Here is a 22,502-nt window from a genome sequence, read left to right as displayed (position 1 = left end):
TCCTAGTAGCTGTATGCATTCTTGATACAACAAATCCTGAAATTCCAATACCACCTTTAGTTGTGAAGTACATACAATAAAGCTGCTTCATTTCAGCTTTATTGACCTCGAATACCTAAGCCGCTGTTGTATACCAGAATGCAAATTTAAGCCAAATACTTTGGTATTTAGTTGGAGGGGTTTTCAACATTTTAATCTGAATTTCTCGTTTTAAATTTGTGGTTTTCAAGGTCTGCGAGCCCACTGTTATTTTGAAGATTAGATTATTATTAAGTGTATTTAACGAGAATGACGTCAGCTGAAACTGGGATTATTATTGATTTTAAAGGCCGGGAAACGGCGAGAAGGGTTCTTGTCAAACTGAAAACCGTGCATCGAACTAACAATGACGGACCGTGCTTCAAAATTTTTAGGGGTTCTTGTCAAACTGAAAGCCGTGCAAAGCGGTTCTTGTCAAACTGAAGATAAACAATGGACAGTCTCTTAAATGGGGGATGCAAAAAGTCGGGGAAACAAAATTTAAGAGACTGTCCATTGTTTATAGTTCAGTTTGACAAGAACCGCTTTGAACGGCTTTCAGTTTGACAAGAACCCCTAAAAAGTTTGAAGCACGGTCGCCCATTGTTAGTTCGATGCACGGTTTTCAGTTTGACAAGAACCCTTCTCGCCGTTTCCCGGCCTTTAAATCTAATCAGAAGAGGATAATAGAGGAAGGATGACACTCTGTTTCCTCTCTTAATACTTTAGTTATGAAATTACATGATTCTTCCCAGGCGAGGGAGCCCTTTTTGTTAATTTGCTCTCCCGCTCATCAAACTTAATTCAGATGAGCATCGCACTGTGCTAGGGTGAATTCTATAACTGTTTGGTATTTACTAAATCCTCAGCAAACAATCAACCCACAAACCTTGATTTTCTTGACGTTGACGTGGGACAAAAACGCACAAGCGCATGCGCTAATAGAGTAATGATTTTTTTATCGCGTATGTGTGTGATTCGTTTTAGTAACCTTGCTCCAATTGTAAAATGATGTTGGGAAGAATCATGCTACAATTACCCCGCTTTGTGGTGGTACACTTCTCTCGAAGAAGAGAAGTATTATATACTTCTTATCTAATCTAAGATTAACTTACAAGTGAAAACTTACAAACTGTTGAAGTCGGAATTTTCAACAAAACCCATCGTATGCTTAAATGATAAGCTTAAAACAAAATAATTAGACATTAATTAAGTTAAAAAATAAGTTCTTTTTATTAACCAGTATCTTTTTTAAAAACAAGATTGATTTGAAAAAAAGAATTGTAATTCGAATTGAACTCATTTGGTCAGTTTGGCAAACTTGTATGACAAAAAACAAAATTTGAAGTTTCAAATTTAAAACCAAGTAAACATAAGATAAGAATGAATAGGAACACATAAAAATCATGATAAAGTTGCGAAGGGGTTATTTTTTCTTTGATTTTTAGATATAACTTGAAAGTTAAATATCTTACTCATATTATACAATTTTACATATTTGTCCCGAACGAAGTACCTCTCTAAAAATGCATTGCCATGATTTCAGTTAAGACATACAGTAGTTTTATTTGAAATATTTATTTATTTGTTATCTAACTACTAGTTTTGGATGATGATTTGTCTAATAGTTAAATAGTTATTAATTATCATATAAATAATTGGGTGGTATTATAATTAGTCTTCTTGGGAATCATCAACGATATTCGTGGGTACTTCATCGTCATCTATATCCGATGGTAAAACGTTATTCGTTTCCGGTTTGACATTATCTAACTTTTTCTCGTAATTTAAACGTTTTTCGTGATGTTCCAATATTCCTGCCAATTTGGGTCGATTTAAAATCTTCGCGGCTTCTAATGGAGTATGACCGTATATGTCTTTCAAGTTCGTATCAGCGCCATTTGTTAGTAAGAAGCGTATGACTGTTTCTTGTTCCATTTCGACTGCCGCGTGTAACGGTGTTCTGCTGGCCCCATCAGCTTCGTTTAATGTAACGCCGCTTAGCAAGAATGATTGTAACCTCTTTATGTCACCATTCCTAACAGCGCTGTTTAGCAATTCGGCAATTTGTTGGGGAGGTAAGACCAAGTGGGATCCGGCCTTTTTCAACAGGACTATGACCTCGTGACGGTCGTTTTCGATGGCGTTCATCAGAGGGGTTTTGAATTCGCGGTCCCTCATATGGACGCTCGCACCATGTTCCAATAAGTATTTGGTTACCCTCATGTTACCTTCGGACGCTGAGACGTGTAACGGCGTTCTGAAGTCGTAATCGTAAGCGGACAAGTACGCTCCGAACTGCCTCATAATTTCTAGTTTATCCAAATCGCCTTTGGACGCCAGGGTGCATAGGATGACCGGGTACAACGCGTCCCTTAAGGCGTTGATTTCTTCCGAGCTTGATAACCTCATTGTTTTCATGACTGCGGTAATGAGGTCCAGATCTTCGAGTTTGACTTCTTTGGCGACGGTTAGCTCACCGCGAATGTTCGTTTGCATCATAAGACGCTTGGTTTGCATTGACCATTCGTCTTTGCTTAAAACGTAGGCCAGTTTAGTTAAAGCCGCTTCCGGCGTCATGTCCGATCCAGGGATGACCCCGCAGTCGGCCAGGGCCGCCCCAGTTTCGTAGGATGCTTCAACTTTACCAGTCGGGCATTGACTGCAGTTGATAATGATGACACCGCGTTGGGTCGCGCGTTTCAGTTCGTCCAGAAGGTCCTTGCGTAGGGATGGACCATTTCCGGCGCCGTAGGTTTGTAGGATGACCCCTTGGACTGGCGGGGTTAGGAAAGCTCGGACAACTTCGACGGTTATACTAGGGAACAGTCGTAGGAGACCAACGTTCCTGCTTAACTTGGTATGCACCGAGAATTTTTCGATGTTAGGTGAACGGAAAACGTTGGCCCAATCGACTTGGATCTTGATACCTATTCTGACTAAGGGGCTCAAGTTTGGCGAGTCGAAAGCGCTTAGACTGTTAGCGCTGACTTTACTGGTACGGTTCCCGCGGTATAGTTTGTTATTGAAGAGGATGGTAACTTCCGGTATGGAATAATTACCCGCGATTATCAAGGAATTTAATAGGTTATCCCGACCGTCGCTGCGTGGCTCGAACAGGGGTATTTGAGAACCCGTGATGACGACGGTTTTACCCAAATTCTCCAACATGAATGATAGAGCAGACGCCGTATAGGCCATGGTATCGGTACCGTGCAGTATAACGAAGCCATCGAAATCTTCGTAATGTTGTTTGATATCAAGGGCTATTCTTACCCAATCATCCATGGTCATATTAGCGCTGTCTAGCAACGGTTCGTACTCGAAGATGGTGTAGATTACTCGGAAAGGATCACCGGTTTCCGGTAAGACCAATGGAGGCGTGTCAGCTCCTTTGAAGTGCGTCTCGGCATAGTTTTGGTCGTGTAGTTGAGGAAAACGCGCCAAGGAATTGGCCAAAACGTTGGACTGCGGCGTATAACCATTCATGGATTGCGTCATACCAATGGTACCACCGGTATACAGCACCAGGACTTTGACTTCCGTTGAGGTTTCGGATTCAACGCGTTGTATTAAACTGTTTTTACGCAATACCTTGGGTGCGTAGGACGGGTCCAAAGTATCCTCGAATTGTTTCTCGCCGCTCATTTTTGCCAAGAAATTTAAATCGTACTGGTAAAAGTTATTGTTTATCTTAGGAGAAGTCGAATATATTTGTTCCGGTTTGATGTTGAACGCGAGAGCCGTGAAGAGCGAGCTTAACGGTGGAGATCCCGAATAGTTCTCTTCAGTGTTTCTCAGTTCGTTTTTCAACACCCGACCGTATTGTCGAGATAGCCTATTCGGCGTTTCAACCATTATAACGATTTTTGTCGTTCCCCCTTCGCGGATTCCGCTCTATTATAGTTGTTTTTTACGCACTCTACAACCAACTTGTATTAAAATAATCGATAGATCACAAGGCCGGGCGCAAAAACCCCGCGAAATGCAAAGTTCCTTCTAAAACTGTATTTACTTTACGATAGCGGGTTTTTAAGTACACTTTTTTCTTCTTCTAAAAATAGCCGTACTGAATCTGCTGTAGTTCTTCTACGAAATTATTGCCGGTAAAATATCTAGATGCTTTCATGAGTAGATGTTTAAGAAATATAATTAAATTCGTTCATCGCATCCCCGTTTTTATGGGGATACCTCGTGCTTCAGGTGATGATGAAACACAGTGTTTGGATTTCTGCCTTCAAGACCGGATCGACCATTGATTGGTCGTTTTGCCCCCTTATACCGTTCATGGGTGCCATTGGAACTAAGGGAGGTGTGAGCTTATACGAGGGATGGACCACGATCCAACATAACCCGCCTTTTACGAGTTAAGAATTTGTATGTAACACGGAGATTGAGCAACTTTTGGTAATCTTGTGTAACTGATGTGATGTAGGCCTAGCACACTTGGCTTCGATTCAATTTTGTTTTTCTTTTAGAGGTTTTTTTCTTTATTTATTACGTGCATTCATTCAGGCGCTAATATTTCGACAAACTTGTTTTTAACATAATTGTGCGGGAGAATGATTAGATAATAGAATGATAATGGGTAGTGTGTTGGGGTCCTTGAATTACGATGCACACTTGAAATCCCAATCCCCCGATAACCTTTGAACCTTTACGATAATCAATACTCGAGATTACGGAAATTTTTATTTATTGTTGACTCTTGATCCCCCCGGAAGTTAAAATCATTTTTCTTAGAATTTTTTAATCTTTTTAATAAAGATAACGTTCGTTAACTTTTGTTAAGTTTTTAAATTAAGCGCCCCGGCTTTTTTGCTGCGGAGAGTAGTGTCCTCTAGGGGAGAAATTGCTCATTCTAGTCTCTGGTTGTTATCAATACTTGCTTTTTGGCAGACTAGAATTTTTTGCAAACATAAGCTAGGCTAGCAGCTCTGTTGTCGCTTTTTTGGCAAGGAAAATTTTGTCTCACGTAATAATTCCAGGATATTTGGTGAGTCTCTTTTAACGGACCGGTTTATTTTCAAAATATCGAAAAGTTCGTTGGTAAAATTCCATAACTTGGGGTTAATAATATTTACTAGAAAAATATTTGAGAAATTGAGATCCGAATCCGAGAAAAGGGCCAAGGCTTAACGTTCTGTCTGACTCTAAGTTCTACTTGTTACGTTCCCAATTCCCATTATTAACTTATTTTCGTTTAAATTACACGGTTTCTACGCAATAAATTCCGAGAAATTTATTATTTATTCATAATTACCTGTTATAATTTAATCCGAGATTCATATTTATCGTTCGTTTGTCTTTTAATTGCATCATAACAAACATGAAAAACATACCCAAACAATATGATTGTAATGTAAGGGATGTAGGCCGATAAGTGACGTGATTTTTTTCCTAAATCATTGTCATTACCTGGTACTTTTGTTTTTGTGCCGTAGGCCTTTCCAAGAATGGCTCTTTTGACTTGAGAAAACAACCACGCCAAGTTTAATGGATATAATATAATATATATAAATAAAATCTTCGGCTAGTGGAAAAATACCGGAGACAAAAAAAAACCAAAAATGGATACAAAGGTTGAAGAACTTCAAGAGCCTCAATCAGATATTGCGCTTAATGAAAATAACAATCGTGAATTGGCATTTGATATCAATTCTAAAGAATTGGGAGAAGCCATTCAAGGAGAAAAACATGTTGAAACTTTTGATTGTGACGGTAGAATGGAAACCAATATGGTTGGAAGCCCCTCAAAACCATTACAAAATGAAATTAAAAGTGTTTATGAAGACATGAGCGTCGAAAACCTTGATGAACCGTCTACTAGTACAGGAGTAACCAGATCTAGTACTTCCAAGCATGAAATGAAATCAAAACCAGCCATTTTGAAACGGAAACGGAAAATTAGCGAAGAACCTGAGATTGAAAACTTTCTAAAGAGAATGACGGAAGACATTGACGAAATATTGGAAAAAACTGCGGAGAAGAATAAACTTTCCGCCAGAAATGTTAAAAGTATCATAAGACACGTTATAACAAATGAACACGTGTTATCGATGGTCCGTAACACAATGAACTCTGAAAATGAAGATGACAGCGAAGTTGTGGAAGCTTTTTACGAACCGAAATTAACTAGATCGAAATTACGTCAACTAACTAAACAACCCAAAGAGACGAACGCAGCAGCCATAATCGCTGATAAAACCGAAACGGGGAAGTTGTTAGTGCACGAATTTCCTGATAATGAAAGCTCGGATGACGACGATTTTGAACCTGTTGCCGAAAACGAAAATGAAGAAGAAAGTGACGAAGATGATTTGAATTTATCAGCGAATTTGAGTGATGTTGGGTCACCAGGTGACGATGAGATGAACAATGCAATCCCTGAAAACACTGAGCAAGAAAGCACGTCATTACAATCAGAAGATGAAGCCAGATTAGTTATAGAGGAACCGGAAAAACCGGAGATGTTTGACGAAATCCCTTTTGATTCCACTGACTTTCAAGATGACGAGGATACAATTTCATTACGCACAAGATCAAAACTCCCTTTGGATAATACTCCCTTGGAAAGTATCGAAGCCGCCTTCATAGCTCCTGATATTACCGTGGATATGTACGATTCGTACTGCGATAACGATGACTGGAGAAGTTTCCTTAAGGATTTCATGAAGCCAATTACCAACACGGAAGAGGCTGAAGATGACGCTAACGATCCGGAGTACGATTTCTTAGAGGATGACGATGAAATGACTGACCAATGGGATTTAAGAAATGATCGAGCTGTTCAAGTCAGCAAACGCGAACTAAACGAACTTATCTCGGAATTGCTGGAAGCGACGCAACAACAAGATTGCGATGATGAAGATGATTTAAACGATACTTTTGACGCAACAATGCCGCATTTGGATATACCGCAGATACAACCCGAGAATGAACCCCAAAATCAGTCCGTATCTCCGTTTTTAACTGCGGATATGGTAGCGATACTGGAAGAACAAATGAGAATGCACGTTCAACTACTCACCCAAACTTACATTCTAACTCAGGGTGACACCGAACTCGTAGCTTATAGCCAGTCAGCCAAAACATTGCTAAACGAACTGGCTTCGTTTGCCAAGAAAGAGTTCCCGGACCCCAATCGAAAATCAGCCTTCGCTGCTCATAACTTACCGGAAGCTTTGAGGATAATTGAAAAAATTGAAAGTAACCAGGCGTCTAGTAACAATGCAGCGTTGAAGAAAGGTCCTCAAGTTGAAAGGGCTTACGGAAGACGCAAAATACCCAAAGAGATCCAAGAGACGTTTGCTAGCAGTCGCGTCTTTATTTACCCTGAACTATTACCGCATTGCATGATGGAACCTAAAAACATTAGTAGCAAACCTCTTTACATTCTGTCCGAAGATACTTTAGTCGCTTATGGTTTAGAAGAATTTTCTTGGGTGAAAAACATTGAGAAGTATCGTCTGATACATACGCACATGTTACCGGTAAAAACGGAAGTTGGAATCCGTAAAAGAGTTCAGAATAGAAAGCACAGGTCTGCGTCGAATCAATCGTGGCAACAAAATCCAATCGCGTATTATTTTAAATACGGGCGTGCTATGAGAGAACCAATAGACGTACCAAACTTTACCACCGATCAGGCCCTAGCGCCTTGCGAGAGACATTTTGCGCCCAAAGTCATGCCTGAATGGGTACATCCATATTGCAGACCTAAAAAGCTCCCCTTAGTTCCCTCCGTTCAAACTTCACCCGAACCCATCGTACTTGAGACTGAACAGTCCTTGGACTCGACGTCACTTAAAGATACATCTTCGGTAACGGAAAATCTGCTAGAAATTGAGGATACTTCGTTGATATCAACGTCCGAGTTGATATCAAATGAAAATGAACCCGCACCTTACAAAGCCCGTATTGGTAAAGACTCTAAGAGACAGTCACCGAAGAAATTGAAACCAATATTACCATTAGCTAAAAGCCCCGGTAAATTACGAAGCTCACCCATGAAGCTGAGACCGATATTACCGTTAATTAGAAGTCCTAATAAACTTCGCACGTCACCCATGAAACACGCTGCGGTTATTCTGAAAAAATATGGTTTACGCAGCGGGTATATCGCGATTCGAGGTGGTGGTCCTGGTTTCACATCTCCTACCAAAATTATGGATAAATACAAGAAGTTACTACCGAAACCCTTGCAGCAAGATCCTAAGGCGACGACCGAAGTCAAATCTCGCCCTGTTAAGAAAGTTCGATTGGACTTTGATGTAATTGAAAATACTGCTCAGGATGGTGAAGGTTTCGGGGTTGAGTCGAAGACGAACGACGTTGCGGATGATGTAGTTGTTAGCCCTGAACCAGTACCAATTACCGAAGAAGGTGTCGCGGGCGATGCGGGGTCCCAGAGTGAAGTTGATACGTGCGAAGAGGAAGATGAAGCCATCGATAATGAAGTCGATTTGGCGGCGTTGATGGAAGCCTCAAGTACAATTTTCCGCAAGAAAAAGGCAATTAAGATACAAACCAAGAAGAAAAAGCACGAACGGGAACTCGAATCGACTCTACCGTTATTAGCCAATGATCTAGTCAAAAACGATCCTCAAAGGGAAGCTCGCCTCACGGCATTCGCAAATAATTACTTTCAAAGAGTTAAGGACGCTCTAGTCGACGATATTGAGACGTTCGAAGCGTTTGGTATGGCCCTAGTCAATTCAAAATCGAAGAACACGGACCCTGTTGAACTTTACCACGAAATCTGCAAGATATTCCGTAATTACCCCAAGTTGGTTGACGAATTTGTGCAATTCTTACCCCCGGAAGCTGCAAAAGATTGTGGTCGCTACGAAGACTATGTACTGTTCGAAAAATCGCTGTTATTTTTACGCAAACTCGAGGTGCAATTCGGCAATCAACCTAACCAACTTCAAAAATTGTTGAAGGTCTTCCATCATTTGCAAAAACAAGTTGATTTGTCTTCGGAAGTGATACATAGCTCTTTGAATCCGTTTCTACGTTCCCGTAATCATATCCTAGAGGAATTGAACCTTCTAATGCCCGATGAAAGACCACCCGAGAGTTTAATGACCGATTTTGAAGAGTTCCAATTACCGGACAGCGATACGGAACTTGATGAAATTAGGGTTAACGATGATTTAAGTGATTTTGAAGATTTTGTCGTACCCGAGACTGAAGATCCGTACGGAACTAATAAATGCCCCTGCAATTGCCATAACAATTCTTCGGATTTACGTATGAAGAATAGAAATAGACATTGCGTTAGTTGCGGACTTAGGTTCATTGATGGCAAGATTTTCTTGCAAAAGGGCAAAGTTCTCAAACCAGCGCAAGTCATATATCATTCCAAGGTTAAACTTGCGGATTTCAATAACGAAGCAAGCGCAAAATCAGCTGCAAGTGGTAAACCGGAAGTGACAACAGTTTCTAATGTGAAAGACGTGCTTGAGGAACGCGATGTGACAGTTGTTCCTACTGTTGGAACTCATTCCGAATCTCTGATGGCTTTTGACGCTGTACAAGTCAACGCAATTGGCAAACCGGAAGTGACAACAGCTCCTAATGTCAAAGACGTGCTTAGTAGCGCCATGGAAGAAAACGATTTATCCGAAGTTGTTCCTACTCATTCCGAACCACTTCCACCTTCTGACGCTGTACAAGAAGTACCTTGTCCCAAATGGAGTAGAGTTGAAGACGCGTTACTTCTTAAGACATGCCAGAAACTTCACGCGAGTAACGAGGAATTGGAACTTGCTTTCGAACAAGTTTGCCAGTCACTCGAAAATAGATCGTTGGAAAGTATTAAGAATCGGTTTAAAGAACTGCTAAGTTTGTTTTTGGCTGATAAAAGCGATGATGAGTTGGAAACCGATGAGGATAGTATTGATAATCTGTAAATTAACCATCGCAACCTTAATGTGTTTTGTATATTTTGGATATACATAAAATTTTATTTGATATAAAAGTGATTAGTAATAAAATGCCAAAGTGTGTATTAAATGGGGAATGAATGAATTTATGTGCTTGAAATGTTAAGTCTTATTACTAGGGATGGGGACACCGCAGTAGGTGATAAACCCCTCCTACAAAACGTCAGACCTCCGCTTACCCAATAATCTTTACTCCCCCACTAGCCTTCTCCTTCATAAAATTTTCCACCATGTAGATGTATGTATATTATAGGATATGTCTGAAGCCTCGCCCCTTTTGCTGTTTCCCTGTACATATCAACGTAATCGTAGTTAAGACATAAGAGACGTGAGAATTATGAGGCATATGACGTAAAGTACTCAGGCCTGGCCCACAAAACTCGCATAGAAATTAGCATGGGTTAGATATATGGGGACACTATGATTCCTGCTATTACCATCATAAGTTTATAAGACTTGTTCCATAAGTAATGCTAGAGACTTACAGCTCGAGATAGTTCGAGAACGACAAGCGAGAATTGAAGTCCTACACTTGGTGGTTAATTTTGCATTACTAAGCCTTTAACAGCGCCTCACCACGCGTCTGTCGCTTCGAATCTATGACCTACGTCACATCGTGACAAGCTCCAGTTTGTAACCAGTGACAAACTTATTTAAGGAACATATCTTATGAACTTACGCTACCATGAAATGTCAAATTGACCTACTCCGATTTGCCCATAAACAATTTGGACAAGTAGCTTTGTATTTACTATTTTACTCCTAAGTGATTGGTTCTTTATGACGTAATAATTATGGGTACAAGTTTAATATTTTAGGACTAATGTACGCGAATTTAACTCCGTCCGTAACGGTTTAGTTCTGAACCATAGATAATGATTTTCAGGTTTTACGTTAAACACAAATCATGTCTTTGGCCGATGAACTTTTGGCTGATTTGGAAGATGCTGGAGAAGCTGAAGAGGAACAGCTTCTTCAAGAAGATGAAATTGAAGATGTTGAGGACATCGCCATGGAAGTTGATACCAGCGCCAAATCGGTCAGGTCCATCGCTAAACTAAGGGATAGTGAACAACTTAAACATGTTATGAAAGAAATAGCCAAAAGAATTGAGAATGATCGAATGGATCTTTTCGGACCTGTCGAATCCGATCCCGAGTATCAACTCATTGTCGAAGCAAATAATTTTGCAGTGGAAATTGATAATGAAATAAGTAAGTACTAAGTGCCCATTAAGGGTAAGTGATCTCGGCGTAATTGGGAAATAATAATGAAGGGTTTTTGTGCAGTTATGATGGATTGTCGTGGCTTTTGTTTTAGGCCAAAATTTTAAGCATATTCGACTATTTTGATGAGGGTTTTGTTTTTGGGCGAACTGCACAGTTTAGTTGAGAATTCGATTGCGCAGACTGTGAAATGTAGTGAAGAGTTTTGTTTACGCAAACTTTGAAGTGTAGTTGAGGGTTTCGTTACGCTGGCGGCAAAGTGTTGGTTACTTTACTTAATTACTCGGCCCCTGTTTGTCGTAGCCCTAGGTTTTTAGTATGGTTGGATGGGGGGCAAATAGGACTATAACATACTCAAAGGGCATCCCCGTATCTCTAGTAGAACCAGAGTTATTAACCTCCAAAGTTGCGTGTAATGCTTTTCCTTCAGTATGGTTGGAGGGGGGGGGCAAATAGGACTATAACATACTCAAAGGGCATCCCCGTATCTCTAGTAGAACCAGAGTTATGAACCTCCAAAGTTGCGTGTAATGCTTTTCCTAGAGTATGGTTGGAGGGGGGGAGGGGCAAATAGGACTATAACATACTCAAAGGGCATCCCGTATCTCTAGTAGAACCAGAGTAATGAGCCTCTAAAGTTGGGTGTAATGCTATTCCTATGGAGGGGGCATGTTTTTGAACATTTTGCTGTATTACTCGGCCCTTGTTTGTCGTAGCCCTAAGTTTTTAGTGTGGTTGGATGGGGAGCAAATAGGACTATAGCATACTCAAAGGACATCCCCTTATCTCTCGCAAATCAACGACAAAATATTTTCAGACATAATTCACAAATTTTGTCGTGACAAATACTCCAAACGTTTTCCGGAGTTGGAATCATTAGTTCCTGGCGCCATGGAATACGTGTCAACAGTTAGGGAACTTGGAAATGACTTGGATAAAGCCAAAAATAACGAAATTTTACTACAAATGCTAACACCTGCCACAATTATGGTCGTAAGCGTTACCGCTTCAACAACCCAAGGACAATTACTAACTGACGAAGAATTAAAAACTGTTTCGGAATCTTGCGACATGGCCGTTGAACTCAACAATTTCAAAATGCAAATATACACTTACGTCGAATCCCGAATGTCTTACATCGCGCCAAATTTATCAGCTATTGTCGGTGCTTCCATCGCCGCGAAGTTAATGGGTGTTGCTGGTGGTTTGACCAACTTGTCCAAGATGCCCGCTTGTAATATATTGGTTTTGGGGTCGCAGAAGAAAACCTTGAGTGGATTTTCGACTTCCGCCATCTTGCCCCATACTGGCTTCATATATTATTCGGATATAGTTCAAAATACGCCGTCGGTAAGTTGAACCCAAATTTTGAAAGGGATAATAGCAAATGTATAGGCCTAAACAATCTTATCATAACTTAACTTTTTACTGCGTACATTGTGGCAAAACATTATTAGAAGTTACATTTTTGACTCAAAATCGTTCATAGAACCAGAAGGGAAGGGGATAATAGTAGAAGCGTGATACTCTGTATCTTCTTAATACTTTAGTTAAGTAACACGATTCTTCCCCAGGCGAGGGGGCCCTTTTTGTTAGTTTGCTCTCCCGCTCATCAAACTTAATTTAAGATGGGCATCGCACCGTGCTAGGGTGAATTCTTTAACTGTTTGGTATTTACTAAATCCCCATTTAGCAATCAATTAATCCACAAACCTTGATTGTCTTGACGTGCATGGGACAAAAATGACCACAAGCGCGTGCATGCACGCGCCTTGGCAAATAGTTAAGCAGTGCTAATAGAGTAATGATGAGGGGGAACTATTTACATGGCGTTTGCATGATTTGGTTTAGTACATAACCTTGTGCACTCCAAATGTTAAGGGAATGATGTTGAAAAGAATCATGTTACAATTACCCCTCCGCTTTGTGCTAGTACACTTCTCTCGAAGGGAAGTATTATATACTTCTGATAGAACCCATTGTACTTTGCTCCGGACCACCCTTTTTGGATCACATTATAGAGTACTTCGTTCTTTCTTTTTAACTTGTTAAGGATTTGAGGAGGAAAGCCGCGAGATTAGTTGCCGCCAAATGTACGTTAGCTGCGCGTGTTGACAGTTTTCACCAGTCATCCAATGGAAACACGGGTCATAGTTTACGAGAGGAAGTTGAACGCAAGTTGGACAAACTTCAAGAACCACCCCCGGTTAAACAGGTCAAACCCTTACCGGCACCCATAGATCAAGCCAAGAAAAAACGCGGTGGTAAAAGGGTTCGCAAAATGAAGGAACGATTCGCCGTCACTGAATTAAGACGTCAAGCCAATAGGATGACTTTTGGAGAGGTAAGAAACCGTAACTTTCTTCTTCGCTAAACAAAGCCCCCCCCCCCCGGCTGATAACCCCGTGACAATCCCGCTGTAAATCACTATCAAGAAGCGATATCTAGTTTATCAGGGAGAAGGTATAAGATGCCTAAGTATTCGCGCGCCATAGTCCCAGTCCCCCTTTCAAATACAAGGGGGGGGGCGTAAAAGGAGGCCGGGCTATTTCGCTGCCTCTCCTCAGTCGAAAAATATGACTGTAATTTTCGTCATTCGCGTCGCGCTGACGTGAGTTTTCAAGAACCAATGAGATGCTGGCTGGTTGTAATTTAGAGGCGGCGGGGATTAACTCCGGACCTACTATACGTTTGGACTGGAGATAAAGCTGGAAATGTGGCACGAATTTGTACCTTCTCCCTAATAAACTAGATATCGCTTCTTGCTGATAGATACTATATAGCGTTTATAAGAATTAGTGAACCATTAGTGTCAGTGGTTGAAATATACGGAATAACCATGGATATGTATAAATACTAACGTATCATGGATTCCCATCTCTAACGTTCTTTAGATTGAGGAAGACGCGTACCAAGATGACTTAGGTTTCAGTATGGGACAAGTTGGTAAATCGGGAACCGGTCGTATTAGAGCCCCTCAAATAGACGAAAAAACCAAAGTTAGAATTTCAAAGACGCTACAAAGGAATTTACAAAAACAACAAGTTTATGGCGGAAGTACCACTGTCCGACGTCAAGTTTCCGGTACCGCGTCTAGCGTCGCGTTTACGCCCTTGCAAGGTTTGGAAATTGTTAATCCCCACGCTGCCGAAAAGAAGGGAACCGATAATGCCAAGTATTTTTCCAATACCGGAGGTTTTTTCAAAGTTCAAAGTAATAACTGAGTGTAACCAGGTATGTTGCTCAATTTTCTCGACCCTTAAAAAATGTAATTAATTCTCTTAATTCGTGATTAATTAAATTTGAAAATTAGTATTTATTTATTTATTTGTATGTATGTACGTTTTGACGTGAATACAAATAATTGTACAAATTTCGGGATACACTTATGTTTGGGATGATTTTAGGCCAATTTTGGTTACTGGTATAAAAGTAGGCCAGTTTTTAGACCAATTCTTCATACTGGTATAAAAATAGGCCAGTTTAATTAGGTCAATTATGGTTGCTGGTTGAAATTAATAGGCCAATTTTTGTTATTAGTGTAAAATAGGTAAGTATATTTTAGGCCAATTCTGGTTACTGGTGTAAAATAGGCCAGTTTTATTTTATGCCAATTTTTGTTACTGGTGTAAAATAGGCCAGTTTATTTTAGCCAATTTTGGTTACTAGTGTAAAATAGGTAAGTTTATTTTAGTCCAATTTTTGTTACTGGTGTAAAATAGGCCAGTTTATTTTAGCCAATTCTGGTTACTGGTGTAAATAGGCCAGTTTATTTTAGGTCAATTTTGGTTACTGGCTTAAAATAGGCCAGTTTTTAGACCAATTTTTCATACTGGTATAAAAATAGGCCAGTTTAATTGGGTCAATTTTGGTTGCTGGTTGAAATTAATTGGCCAATTTTCGTGAATGGTGTAAAATAGGTAAGTTTATTTTAGGCCAATTTTTGTTACTGGTGTAAAATATGCCAGTTTATTTTAGGTGAATTTTGGTTACTAGTGTAAAATAGGTAAGTTTATTTTAGGCCGATTTTGGTTACTAGTGTAAAATAGGTAAGTTTATTTTGGTCCAATTTTTGTTACTAGTGTAAAATAGGTAAGTTTATTTTAGGCCGATTTTTGTTACTAGTGTAAAATAGGTAAGTTTATTTTGGTCCAATTTTTGTTACTAGTGTAAAATAGGTAAGTTTATTTTGGTCCAATTTTTGTTACTAGTGTAAAATAGGTAAGTTTATTTTGGTCCAATTTTTGTTACTGGTGTAAATAGGCCAGTTTATTTTAGGTCAATTTTGGTTACTGGCTTAAAATAGGCCTTTTTGTTTTAGTAAAATTTGGTTACTGGTGTAGAATAGGCCAGTTTTTAGGCCAATTTTGGCTACTAAGGAAGAACGGCATTAAAATCAGGCCCAATAAGGTTATTGTCACGTCGTGTATGGATGAAAAACGTCTATATAACCAGATTTTATGACTTGTTATCATATGATGAATGATATGATCTAATTGATTCAAATTTAGACATTTTTCGTTATGCTTACAAATTCGTCTATTTTTAGTCTAATAGCTTTTACATAAGGTTCTATTAGAGGTCCAATAGTTTTATTGGTACAGGTTAATTAAATCTATTTTATTTACTTAAATTTTAGACTATTTTGACCTTTTTTTTCGTTATGTTTACAATTTGGTCTATTTTTAGTCTAAAAGTTTTTACATTACGTTCTATTGATTCCATTTTCAAACATTTATGGCACTTTATTGGTGAAACAAAATTAATCATAATTAATTAGATGATCAAGTAAGTAAGTCTATTTTATCTACTTTAATTTTAGACCTATTTTAGGCCAAATTTAGAAACTGTCGCTAAAATTACGTTATGCTATCTACGAAATAAACATTTTCTTGACTAGCTGGCACCCATCTCTTAGTTTAAAATTTTTAACAAAAATTTTAAACTTGTTGAAGAAATATAATTATAGCTAGTTTAGAAGTTTCAACTCTAATTAAGTTTTAAATTACAAACTTAATCATTTGAAATTAAACAAAAAGGATGTGAAATTAAATGACTTGAAGATGAAACCTTAAAAGAGAGTTATAGGGAGAATAAAGCGCGAAAAGTATTTTTAAATTAAGTTTTAATTATTAAAACTCGTTAAATTTTTCATTAAATCGACACTCCTTCCTTCCTTCGGGATTTTAAATTTAATTTAAGCGTGATTATCTCAAATTTTAGTTTTCCTCATTGAAAATTAATAAATCATAATTTATTTAATTGCCAAGGAAATTACAAATATGATTTTTCTGAAAAGTGGCTTTAATGGTTATAAAATTTAAATCGGAAAATTGTAGAGGTGACACGGAGAATGTTTGTGAAACGATGGTGTACTTATATCATCATAAGTACTATAATTACCCATGGTACTTATGATATCATAGATGTGCAAGTTATCATTGAAGGCCCCAAAATGAACATGGAACCCCTAAAATGTCTGAGGATTTTAGCTGTACCCAAGACTAACAATGTAGGGACCGTGCCGATTTTCGAATCCCCGCTGGGGCAAAAGTTGGAAGGGTTCTTAGCTAACTGAAAGCCTTGCATTGTGGCGGTTCTAGTGAACTGAAGATGAACAATAGAAATCCTATTAAAAAATTTCCTGCCGAATTTTGCTAAGAACCTTTCCAACGTTTGCCCCAGCGGGGATTCGAAAATCTGCATGGTCGCTCCATTGTTAGTCTCGATGCTCGGGTTTCAGTTCAATAGAACCCTTTTCGCTGGATGTACTAGCTTTTAGCTTCATTCGACGTCAAATGAGTGAGAGTCTATTAAGTACCCGCCCCACGTGACCTAGATTATTCATAAGTACACAGGTAAGTATTTCCTGCATCACCTCTATCATTTCCTGAAAAATACTTAATCGCTAACTTAAAGTAAGGAAAACAGAAATATGAGATCGAGTCATGGCGATGCAAAAAATAATAATAAAAATAATAAACGAAACACACTTGAAAATAAGATTTAAATGAACTTAAATTTAACCATTTTATTTAACAAATGGTTAAATTAAATCGTTATATTTAAAACAAAGCTGAAAAATGTTTAAATTTACGCATTATGACCCGAATCATTCGTACGTTGCGGCTTTTTAGGGGCGTGCGTTTGCGCAAAAACAATTTTTTCTTCCGGGTCATCAACATCGATGTCTTCGAGGATATCTTTACTATCTTCTTCATCAACCCTACTTAGTTCATGACGCATGCGTCCATTATGTACATCCGGTCCATCCCTTAACGGCGTTTGAGCCGTTGCGGTTGTACGTTCGGTGAAATTTATTTCTTCGTCGCTACCATTGCCACGTTTGTTACCAGCTGGGTCTTCGATACTGCATGGTTGGTAAACTGCATCCGGGAATACAACGGGTACCTTGACGATGTTACCCTTAGAAGTTGGTTCGCGTTTACCACCGGTTTTGTGGCTATCGTAGGTGAATTTATCTCCTTGATTTTGTTGACGTTTTCGCACCATTATGACACCGGCGGCAAAGAGTACCGCCAAGGCTAGGAACCCAACGACTAAGCCGATTGTTAAGCCTACACTTCCGGTGTTTGTGGTTTCGTCAGCAGGTTGTTGGGGACTGCGTAAAGGTCCTCGGGATCTGTCGTAAATTGATTCGATCAGGGATTCCAAACCTTGGTAGTATTCGTTGCCTTCGAAGTGTATTCTAATGTCTTCGAAGATGGCGTTGATGGTTGAATCGGATATGACGTTTTTGACGCGGTCGCCGCTAACGATGAATGACTGAAAAATTGTCATTCGTAAGTTGATGACATTGTTCATAAGTCTGGCGTAAATCAAAGGTCGGTGTGTTGTTGGGGTCAAGTGTCATCAAAGAACTCCATGATCTACAACTATTAGTGACGGATACATGGGCTCAAAACAGCGATTGGGCAATAAAACAAGGGATACGGGCCCGTAATTTAAACAAAGGGTGGCTCCGTTGGTGCCCCTTAAAGATGACTATTCTACTAAACAGTGGCTAAGCTTGGTAAAGGCTACTTTAGGCAAAGGCAGGAACCAATCGGATCTAATGCACTAGGTCTGACTGGTTCCTGCATTGGCAAGATAAAACTCGTGTCCAGAAAATTAGCCAGAATGCTAGGGGTGATAATGGTGCCGCCTGTTGCTTTAAATGTTGTAGACCCTTGTTCTTTGACCCAAAGAAGATACCCTACCGTTGATTTGCGGTAGACTTATCATTATCAGAAACACCCTGTGTAAGCAAGGAAACTTGTTACCAAAACCTACTTGGTGATTTTCGGTCGCCAGTAAGACTATAATGGAGTCATCGCACTTTCCTAGGTTCCATTGTTTCATCAGTCCTTTAGCGAAGGCCTCGGCTCGTTGCGATAGATCTTCGCTAGAATTTGATAAAGTTGGCCTATAATTTTGAGAATTGGGAGCAATAGGAGGGACGGGTTGTTTGAACTAGATTAAATATCTTTCAACTGAAATATAGTGCCTTAATAAGTTAATTAAAACAGGAAATTTTTGGCGTGACACAGGTAAGCGAATGCGATGATATTTTGTAATATGGGAGGGGCTTGTTTATTGCACAAGAACTAGAGAACAGAGCGTGTGGCTTAATATGTCTCCCCCCCCCTTTCCACCAAAATGGCGGCGAACAAAGAGCTAGGCTAGTGAGGGAATAATCATTTCCGGTTTTAGTGCAACCTCTCTAATTTCCTGTTATAGACATAACATAAGTTCATAAGATATGTTCCCCATAAGTTTGTCACTGGATACAAACTGGAGCTTGTAATTTTGAAGTGATTGAACAAGGTCATAGATTCGAGGTAAAGCGAAGTCGCCTGGTGAGGCGCTGCTGTCAACGGCTTAGTAATACAGACTAAATAGGAAGATGAACTGCAAAATTAACCGAGTGTAGTACTTCAATTCTCGCTTGTCGTTCTCCAGCTGTAGATCTCTAGCATTACGAATAGTATAGGTAGTGTCATACTTACTTATGGAACATATCTTATAAACTTATGACATAAATAATATAACAACAATCCGTTATTATGTTAGTTATGTTAAAGCTAATCTTATGAAACTTAAGTTATAAATAGGTTAATTGTAGTGAATATGTGTTAATATGTTAGTGCTGGGGGCCAAGAATTCTTTTCCATTGTCCATCTATTCATAACGTTGTCAAACAACTTCAATCATCACAAATACTCTTTAAAATTGACTAAATTTCGTCAAAACTGGAAAAAGTAGCCAAATTGGTTTACATAGTCCAAAATACAAGTAATACAAATTGAAATTTTGACTTGGGCTTTTCTATCAGGGAACATACAAGCGACACATGGAATTTCTTATAATCACGCGATGATACCAGGAATACATACAGCTAATTGGAATAATTGCTCCCCCTATATCACCCATGTTTTTTTCTATGCGGGGTCTGTGGGTATACCGGGCTTGAGAAGTTACTATCCACGTCACGTCTATTAATTCTTACGTCTTTCTAACTGTTTTTTGGTAGCAGAGCGTGGTTAGGCGTGCGAGCGCAAAGTGCAACGCGCAGCGAGATAGGTTTTATTATTCACGAGGTAAAATTCGTTATACATAATGATTAATCCTTAGCTCCTCCCACAAAACGCGCCTAGATATCTTGCGAAAAATGACTTCACAATGATTCCCAGTAGCTGTATGTATTCATGGTTTTAGGAGTTTATTTACGTCATTATGGCTTACTAGAGTACCCAACCATTTGTCGAAGTATCATCCTTACACAGTTCAGAAGGGGGAGAAGGTTTCAATGTGCCGCTTCAAATCTGTTTCCCTGATCTTACCTATCGTCTAAATTTGGGACAAAATCATCTAAATTTAGACCAATTTGATTCCCTAACGTCTTAGCTGTAGACCAAAGTGCGCTACCGTAAGTGGATAAAGAGGAAGTACTTATGGTGTTACCCCATGTTCTACAAATAGACCAAAGCAAAACCTATTTCCTTAGACTTGTTAATTAAATAATTTACTAGCAACTTTCATGCAAAGGGGATTGAAATAAGACTGAAATGAAAATCATGTATAAATAGCTTCTAACTTACTGATAATCGTGATACATATTTTTCATAATGGCCACTCCCACTGAAATTCCTGAATTAGGATCGGGACATTCTTGACAAACGCATTTAGTTTCGTTTTTAATTCTCGAAATTCGGAACTCCAAATTATCAGCTGTTGAAGAAAGAAAGAATGAATACGTTAATAATATAATTAATAAAGTTTTCTTATATGCAGGGTGTTTCTGATAAGACTGTCATAAATGAAGAGGGGGGATCTATGGGAAATAAATTTTGAGTCGAAAATGTTAACTTCTATGACTAATTTTGCCATACGCGTTACCGTTTTCAAGTTATGTTTGGAGCGTTTTAGGGATGACCCCTTAATTAACTTGGCATTATCTTTCAGTTTCTTATGTTAATTTTAGGGATCATTTATAAAACACTCCAAAAACAGAACTTGAAAACGGTGTTCATTACTTCAAGATGCAATGCATAGAAGTTACACAAGTTCTCGACTCAAAATCGCCCAAAAAAACATACCCCTTAATTTCTGACCTATCCTTAAAGAAACACCCTGTATATCTCATAGTACTTCATGGGCCCATAGACTATATAGTGTTTAGTGTCTACATAGACAAGATACACTTCCGGTTTAAAGGCCCTTAAAGCAACCGCGTGCCACGCCGGGTATCTTAACTAATTTTAAATTACTACTACTTAAATTACCTTCAGCTGGTTTCAAAATTTTGTTGGGGTCGCAAATGTACGATGGGTTTTCCCTTCCACATAACAGGAACTGGTCTCTAGGATTAGGGTAATCGTCCAGCGTCCAAGTGTTCATGACATCGCGTCGAACCAATCGTCTTATGTATTCGAATTGTTTTTGTAGAGGGTAACCATACCCAATGGCTAATAAACTGACTAACAGCAGTACCGTAACTTTAACCATGATTCTGGTTTAGGTTTAAACCTGATTTTAATAAATAAATTAAATTAAAATGATATGAAGAAGAAAATGATTTCGTTGGGACTGAATAATAAGTTGAAATGCGTTCTACTGGGAAAGATACGCAACTTTTGTTTAAAATACTGAAGATAAGTGCCCTAATCTTTGCGTAGTTTACAACTTATCGGATGACAGTTGCGTTAGTTCCTTTTTAACGAATGTTCAGTCGATAAACCGGAGTATGTTCAATTATCGACAATTTTCGCGGGGAGCGGCCGAAGGGGTTATACAATATGGTCCCTTCCCTAGAATTCCCTGTAAAGTTCTCCACCATTTTGAGGGAAAGGGAGAGCCATTCTTAAGTCTTACCCCATTGTCCTATCCTTATATTTTGGGGGTGAAGATCTTCGCCAGTAGTCCCCGCTTACCCAATATGGCGTCTTTCCCACTAGCCTCTAGGAAAGTTCTCCGCCATTTTGAGGAGGAGCCATACTTAAGCCTTTTACCTTTAGAAGAACCCATCTTGGGTGTAACAAGGGTTTAAACCTATACTATGTTCAATCAATATAGTTTGCTTATTCGAACCGTTAATTTGTTGCTATTTGTCTAGTCCGAAGTTTCCGGTTTGGTCTTTGGTATCAATGCAGAGTTATCAAATACCATAGTAATAAATTTTAACCTTCCAAGAAAATGGTCATACTCTTGATTATCAACTCTTTATTTTCGCACAAAGCTCTTGTAACCATTGGATACAATGATTCAACGCAAAAGCGTAGAGATTCCTATGACATTGCTCATATTTTGGCTATTAATGTACGAAATCTCTACCTGATTAAGCGAATAAAATCGATTAAGACAATTACAATAAGCGTCTATCTGATGTAGATTATGATCTCTTTGAATATAAACGCCTTTCAAACGTGCGTCGACAATCCGGCGACATTTTTTGCTTAAACTAACTAACCAAGGCTTAACACATGGGTTGGGTATTGGGTACATACGCGTCAACTTGGCTTCCGCCGCCATTTTGTAATTAGGCTTAACTTAAAGTACTTGTTTATGCGCCTTAAGGTGTACTTAAAGTCGTTATTTTAACGTCAAATTAAATTTAAAACGAACTAGGCTTAAAATCATACCTAAAATCAATACTTAAGCCTAATTTTAATAACTAAATATCAAAGAACTTACCACTAATTTCCCATTAAAACTTATTTTCCGTTGAGTTTTCTTAACCAGTGAACTTTAAACTGAATAGATTAGGGAAAAAATGTAGACATAGATTGCAACCTCTTATTAGAAATAG

The 22,502-nt window shown here is 38.9% G+C and overlaps 4 protein-coding genes across 8 annotated transcripts in view; 2 read left to right on the top strand and 2 right to left on the bottom strand.

Annotated features, from left to right (window-relative positions):
* Prp31 (pre-mRNA processing factor 31) overlaps nt 1-14,517 on the top strand; it is a 27,837-nt gene extending 13,320 nt beyond the window's left edge. Inside the window, exons 2-5 of the mRNA XM_089835565.1 lie at nt 10,855-11,182; nt 12,012-12,544; nt 13,248-13,538; nt 14,089-14,517. Coding sequence (XP_089691691.1) covers nt 10,876-11,182; nt 12,012-12,544; nt 13,248-13,538; nt 14,089-14,418 — 1,461 coding nt within the window. The 5' untranslated portion in view covers nt 10,855-10,875 and the 3' untranslated portion in view covers nt 14,419-14,517. The remainder of the gene's footprint in view (nt 1-10,854; nt 11,183-12,011; nt 12,545-13,247; nt 13,539-14,088) is intronic.
* On the bottom strand, nt 1,228-4,727 carry LOC149679752 (L-asparaginase). The gene has a single exon (XM_089835564.1). The coding sequence runs from the start codon at nt 3,874-3,876 to the stop codon at nt 1,693-1,695; it is 2,184 nt and encodes a 727-aa protein (XP_089691690.1). The 5' UTR covers nt 3,877-4,727; the 3' UTR covers nt 1,228-1,692.
* On the top strand, nt 4,880-10,038 carry mute (gon-4 like protein muscle wasted). Its single transcript, XM_089835559.1, has 2 exons — nt 4,880-5,014; nt 5,463-10,038. The coding sequence occupies exon 2, from the start codon at nt 5,589-5,591 to the stop codon at nt 9,933-9,935; it is 4,347 nt and encodes a 1,448-aa protein (XP_089691685.1). The 5' UTR covers nt 4,880-5,014; nt 5,463-5,588; the 3' UTR covers nt 9,936-10,038.
* On the bottom strand, nt 14,492-22,502 carry LOC149679749 (uncharacterized). 5 transcript variants are annotated; one of them, XM_089835566.1, is made up of 6 exons: nt 22,388-22,502; nt 20,980-21,223; nt 20,296-20,425; nt 20,038-20,166; nt 18,488-18,620; nt 14,492-17,980 (listed from the first exon to the last, which is right to left on the bottom strand). In XM_089835566.1, the coding sequence occupies exons 2-6, from the start codon at nt 21,200-21,202 to the stop codon at nt 17,288-17,290; spliced, it is 1,308 nt and encodes a 435-aa protein (XP_089691692.1). In that variant the 5' UTR covers nt 21,203-21,223; nt 22,388-22,502; the 3' UTR covers nt 14,492-17,287. The 5 variants fall into 5 exon arrangements, with proteins under 5 accessions (XP_089691692.1, XP_089691695.1, XP_089691694.1 ...); XM_089835569.1 differs by having other exon boundaries at nt 18,488-18,599; XM_089835568.1 differs by lacking the exon at nt 22,388-22,502 and adding an exon at nt 22,109-22,127.

This window comes from Phalangium opilio, unplaced genomic scaffold (assembly GCF_054372755.1).
Source record: "Phalangium opilio isolate 3A_F unplaced genomic scaffold, DU_Popi_V2 ptg000041l_1, whole genome shotgun sequence".
Lineage (NCBI taxonomy): Eukaryota > Metazoa > Arthropoda > Arachnida > Opiliones > Phalangiidae > Phalangium > Phalangium opilio.
Note: the sequence above shows the minus strand (reverse complement) of the source record. Positions and strands in the feature narration are given on the sequence as shown.

Bases quoted from the DNA above. Each gene is read 5' to 3' on its own strand.
- LOC149679752 (XM_089835564.1), bottom strand. From the start codon at position 3,876: ATGGTTGAAACGCCGAATAGGCTATCTCGACAATACGGTCGGGTGTTG.
- mute (XM_089835559.1), top strand. From the start codon at position 5,589: ATGGATACAAAGGTTGAAGAACTTCAAGAGCCTCAATCAGATATTGCG.
- LOC149679749 (XM_089835566.1), bottom strand. From the start codon at position 21,202: ATGGTTAAAGTTACGGTACTGCTGTTAGTCAGTTTATTAGCCATTGGG. The intron at 20,167-20,295 runs GTAAGTTAGAAG...GTCTATTTGTAG, and splicing joins AATATGTATCACGATTATCA to AACATGGGGTAACACCATAA. The intron at 17,981-18,487 runs GTAGGTTTTGGT...ACAATTTTTCAG, and splicing joins TGGCGACCGAAAATCACCAA to TCATTCATCGTTAGCGGCGA.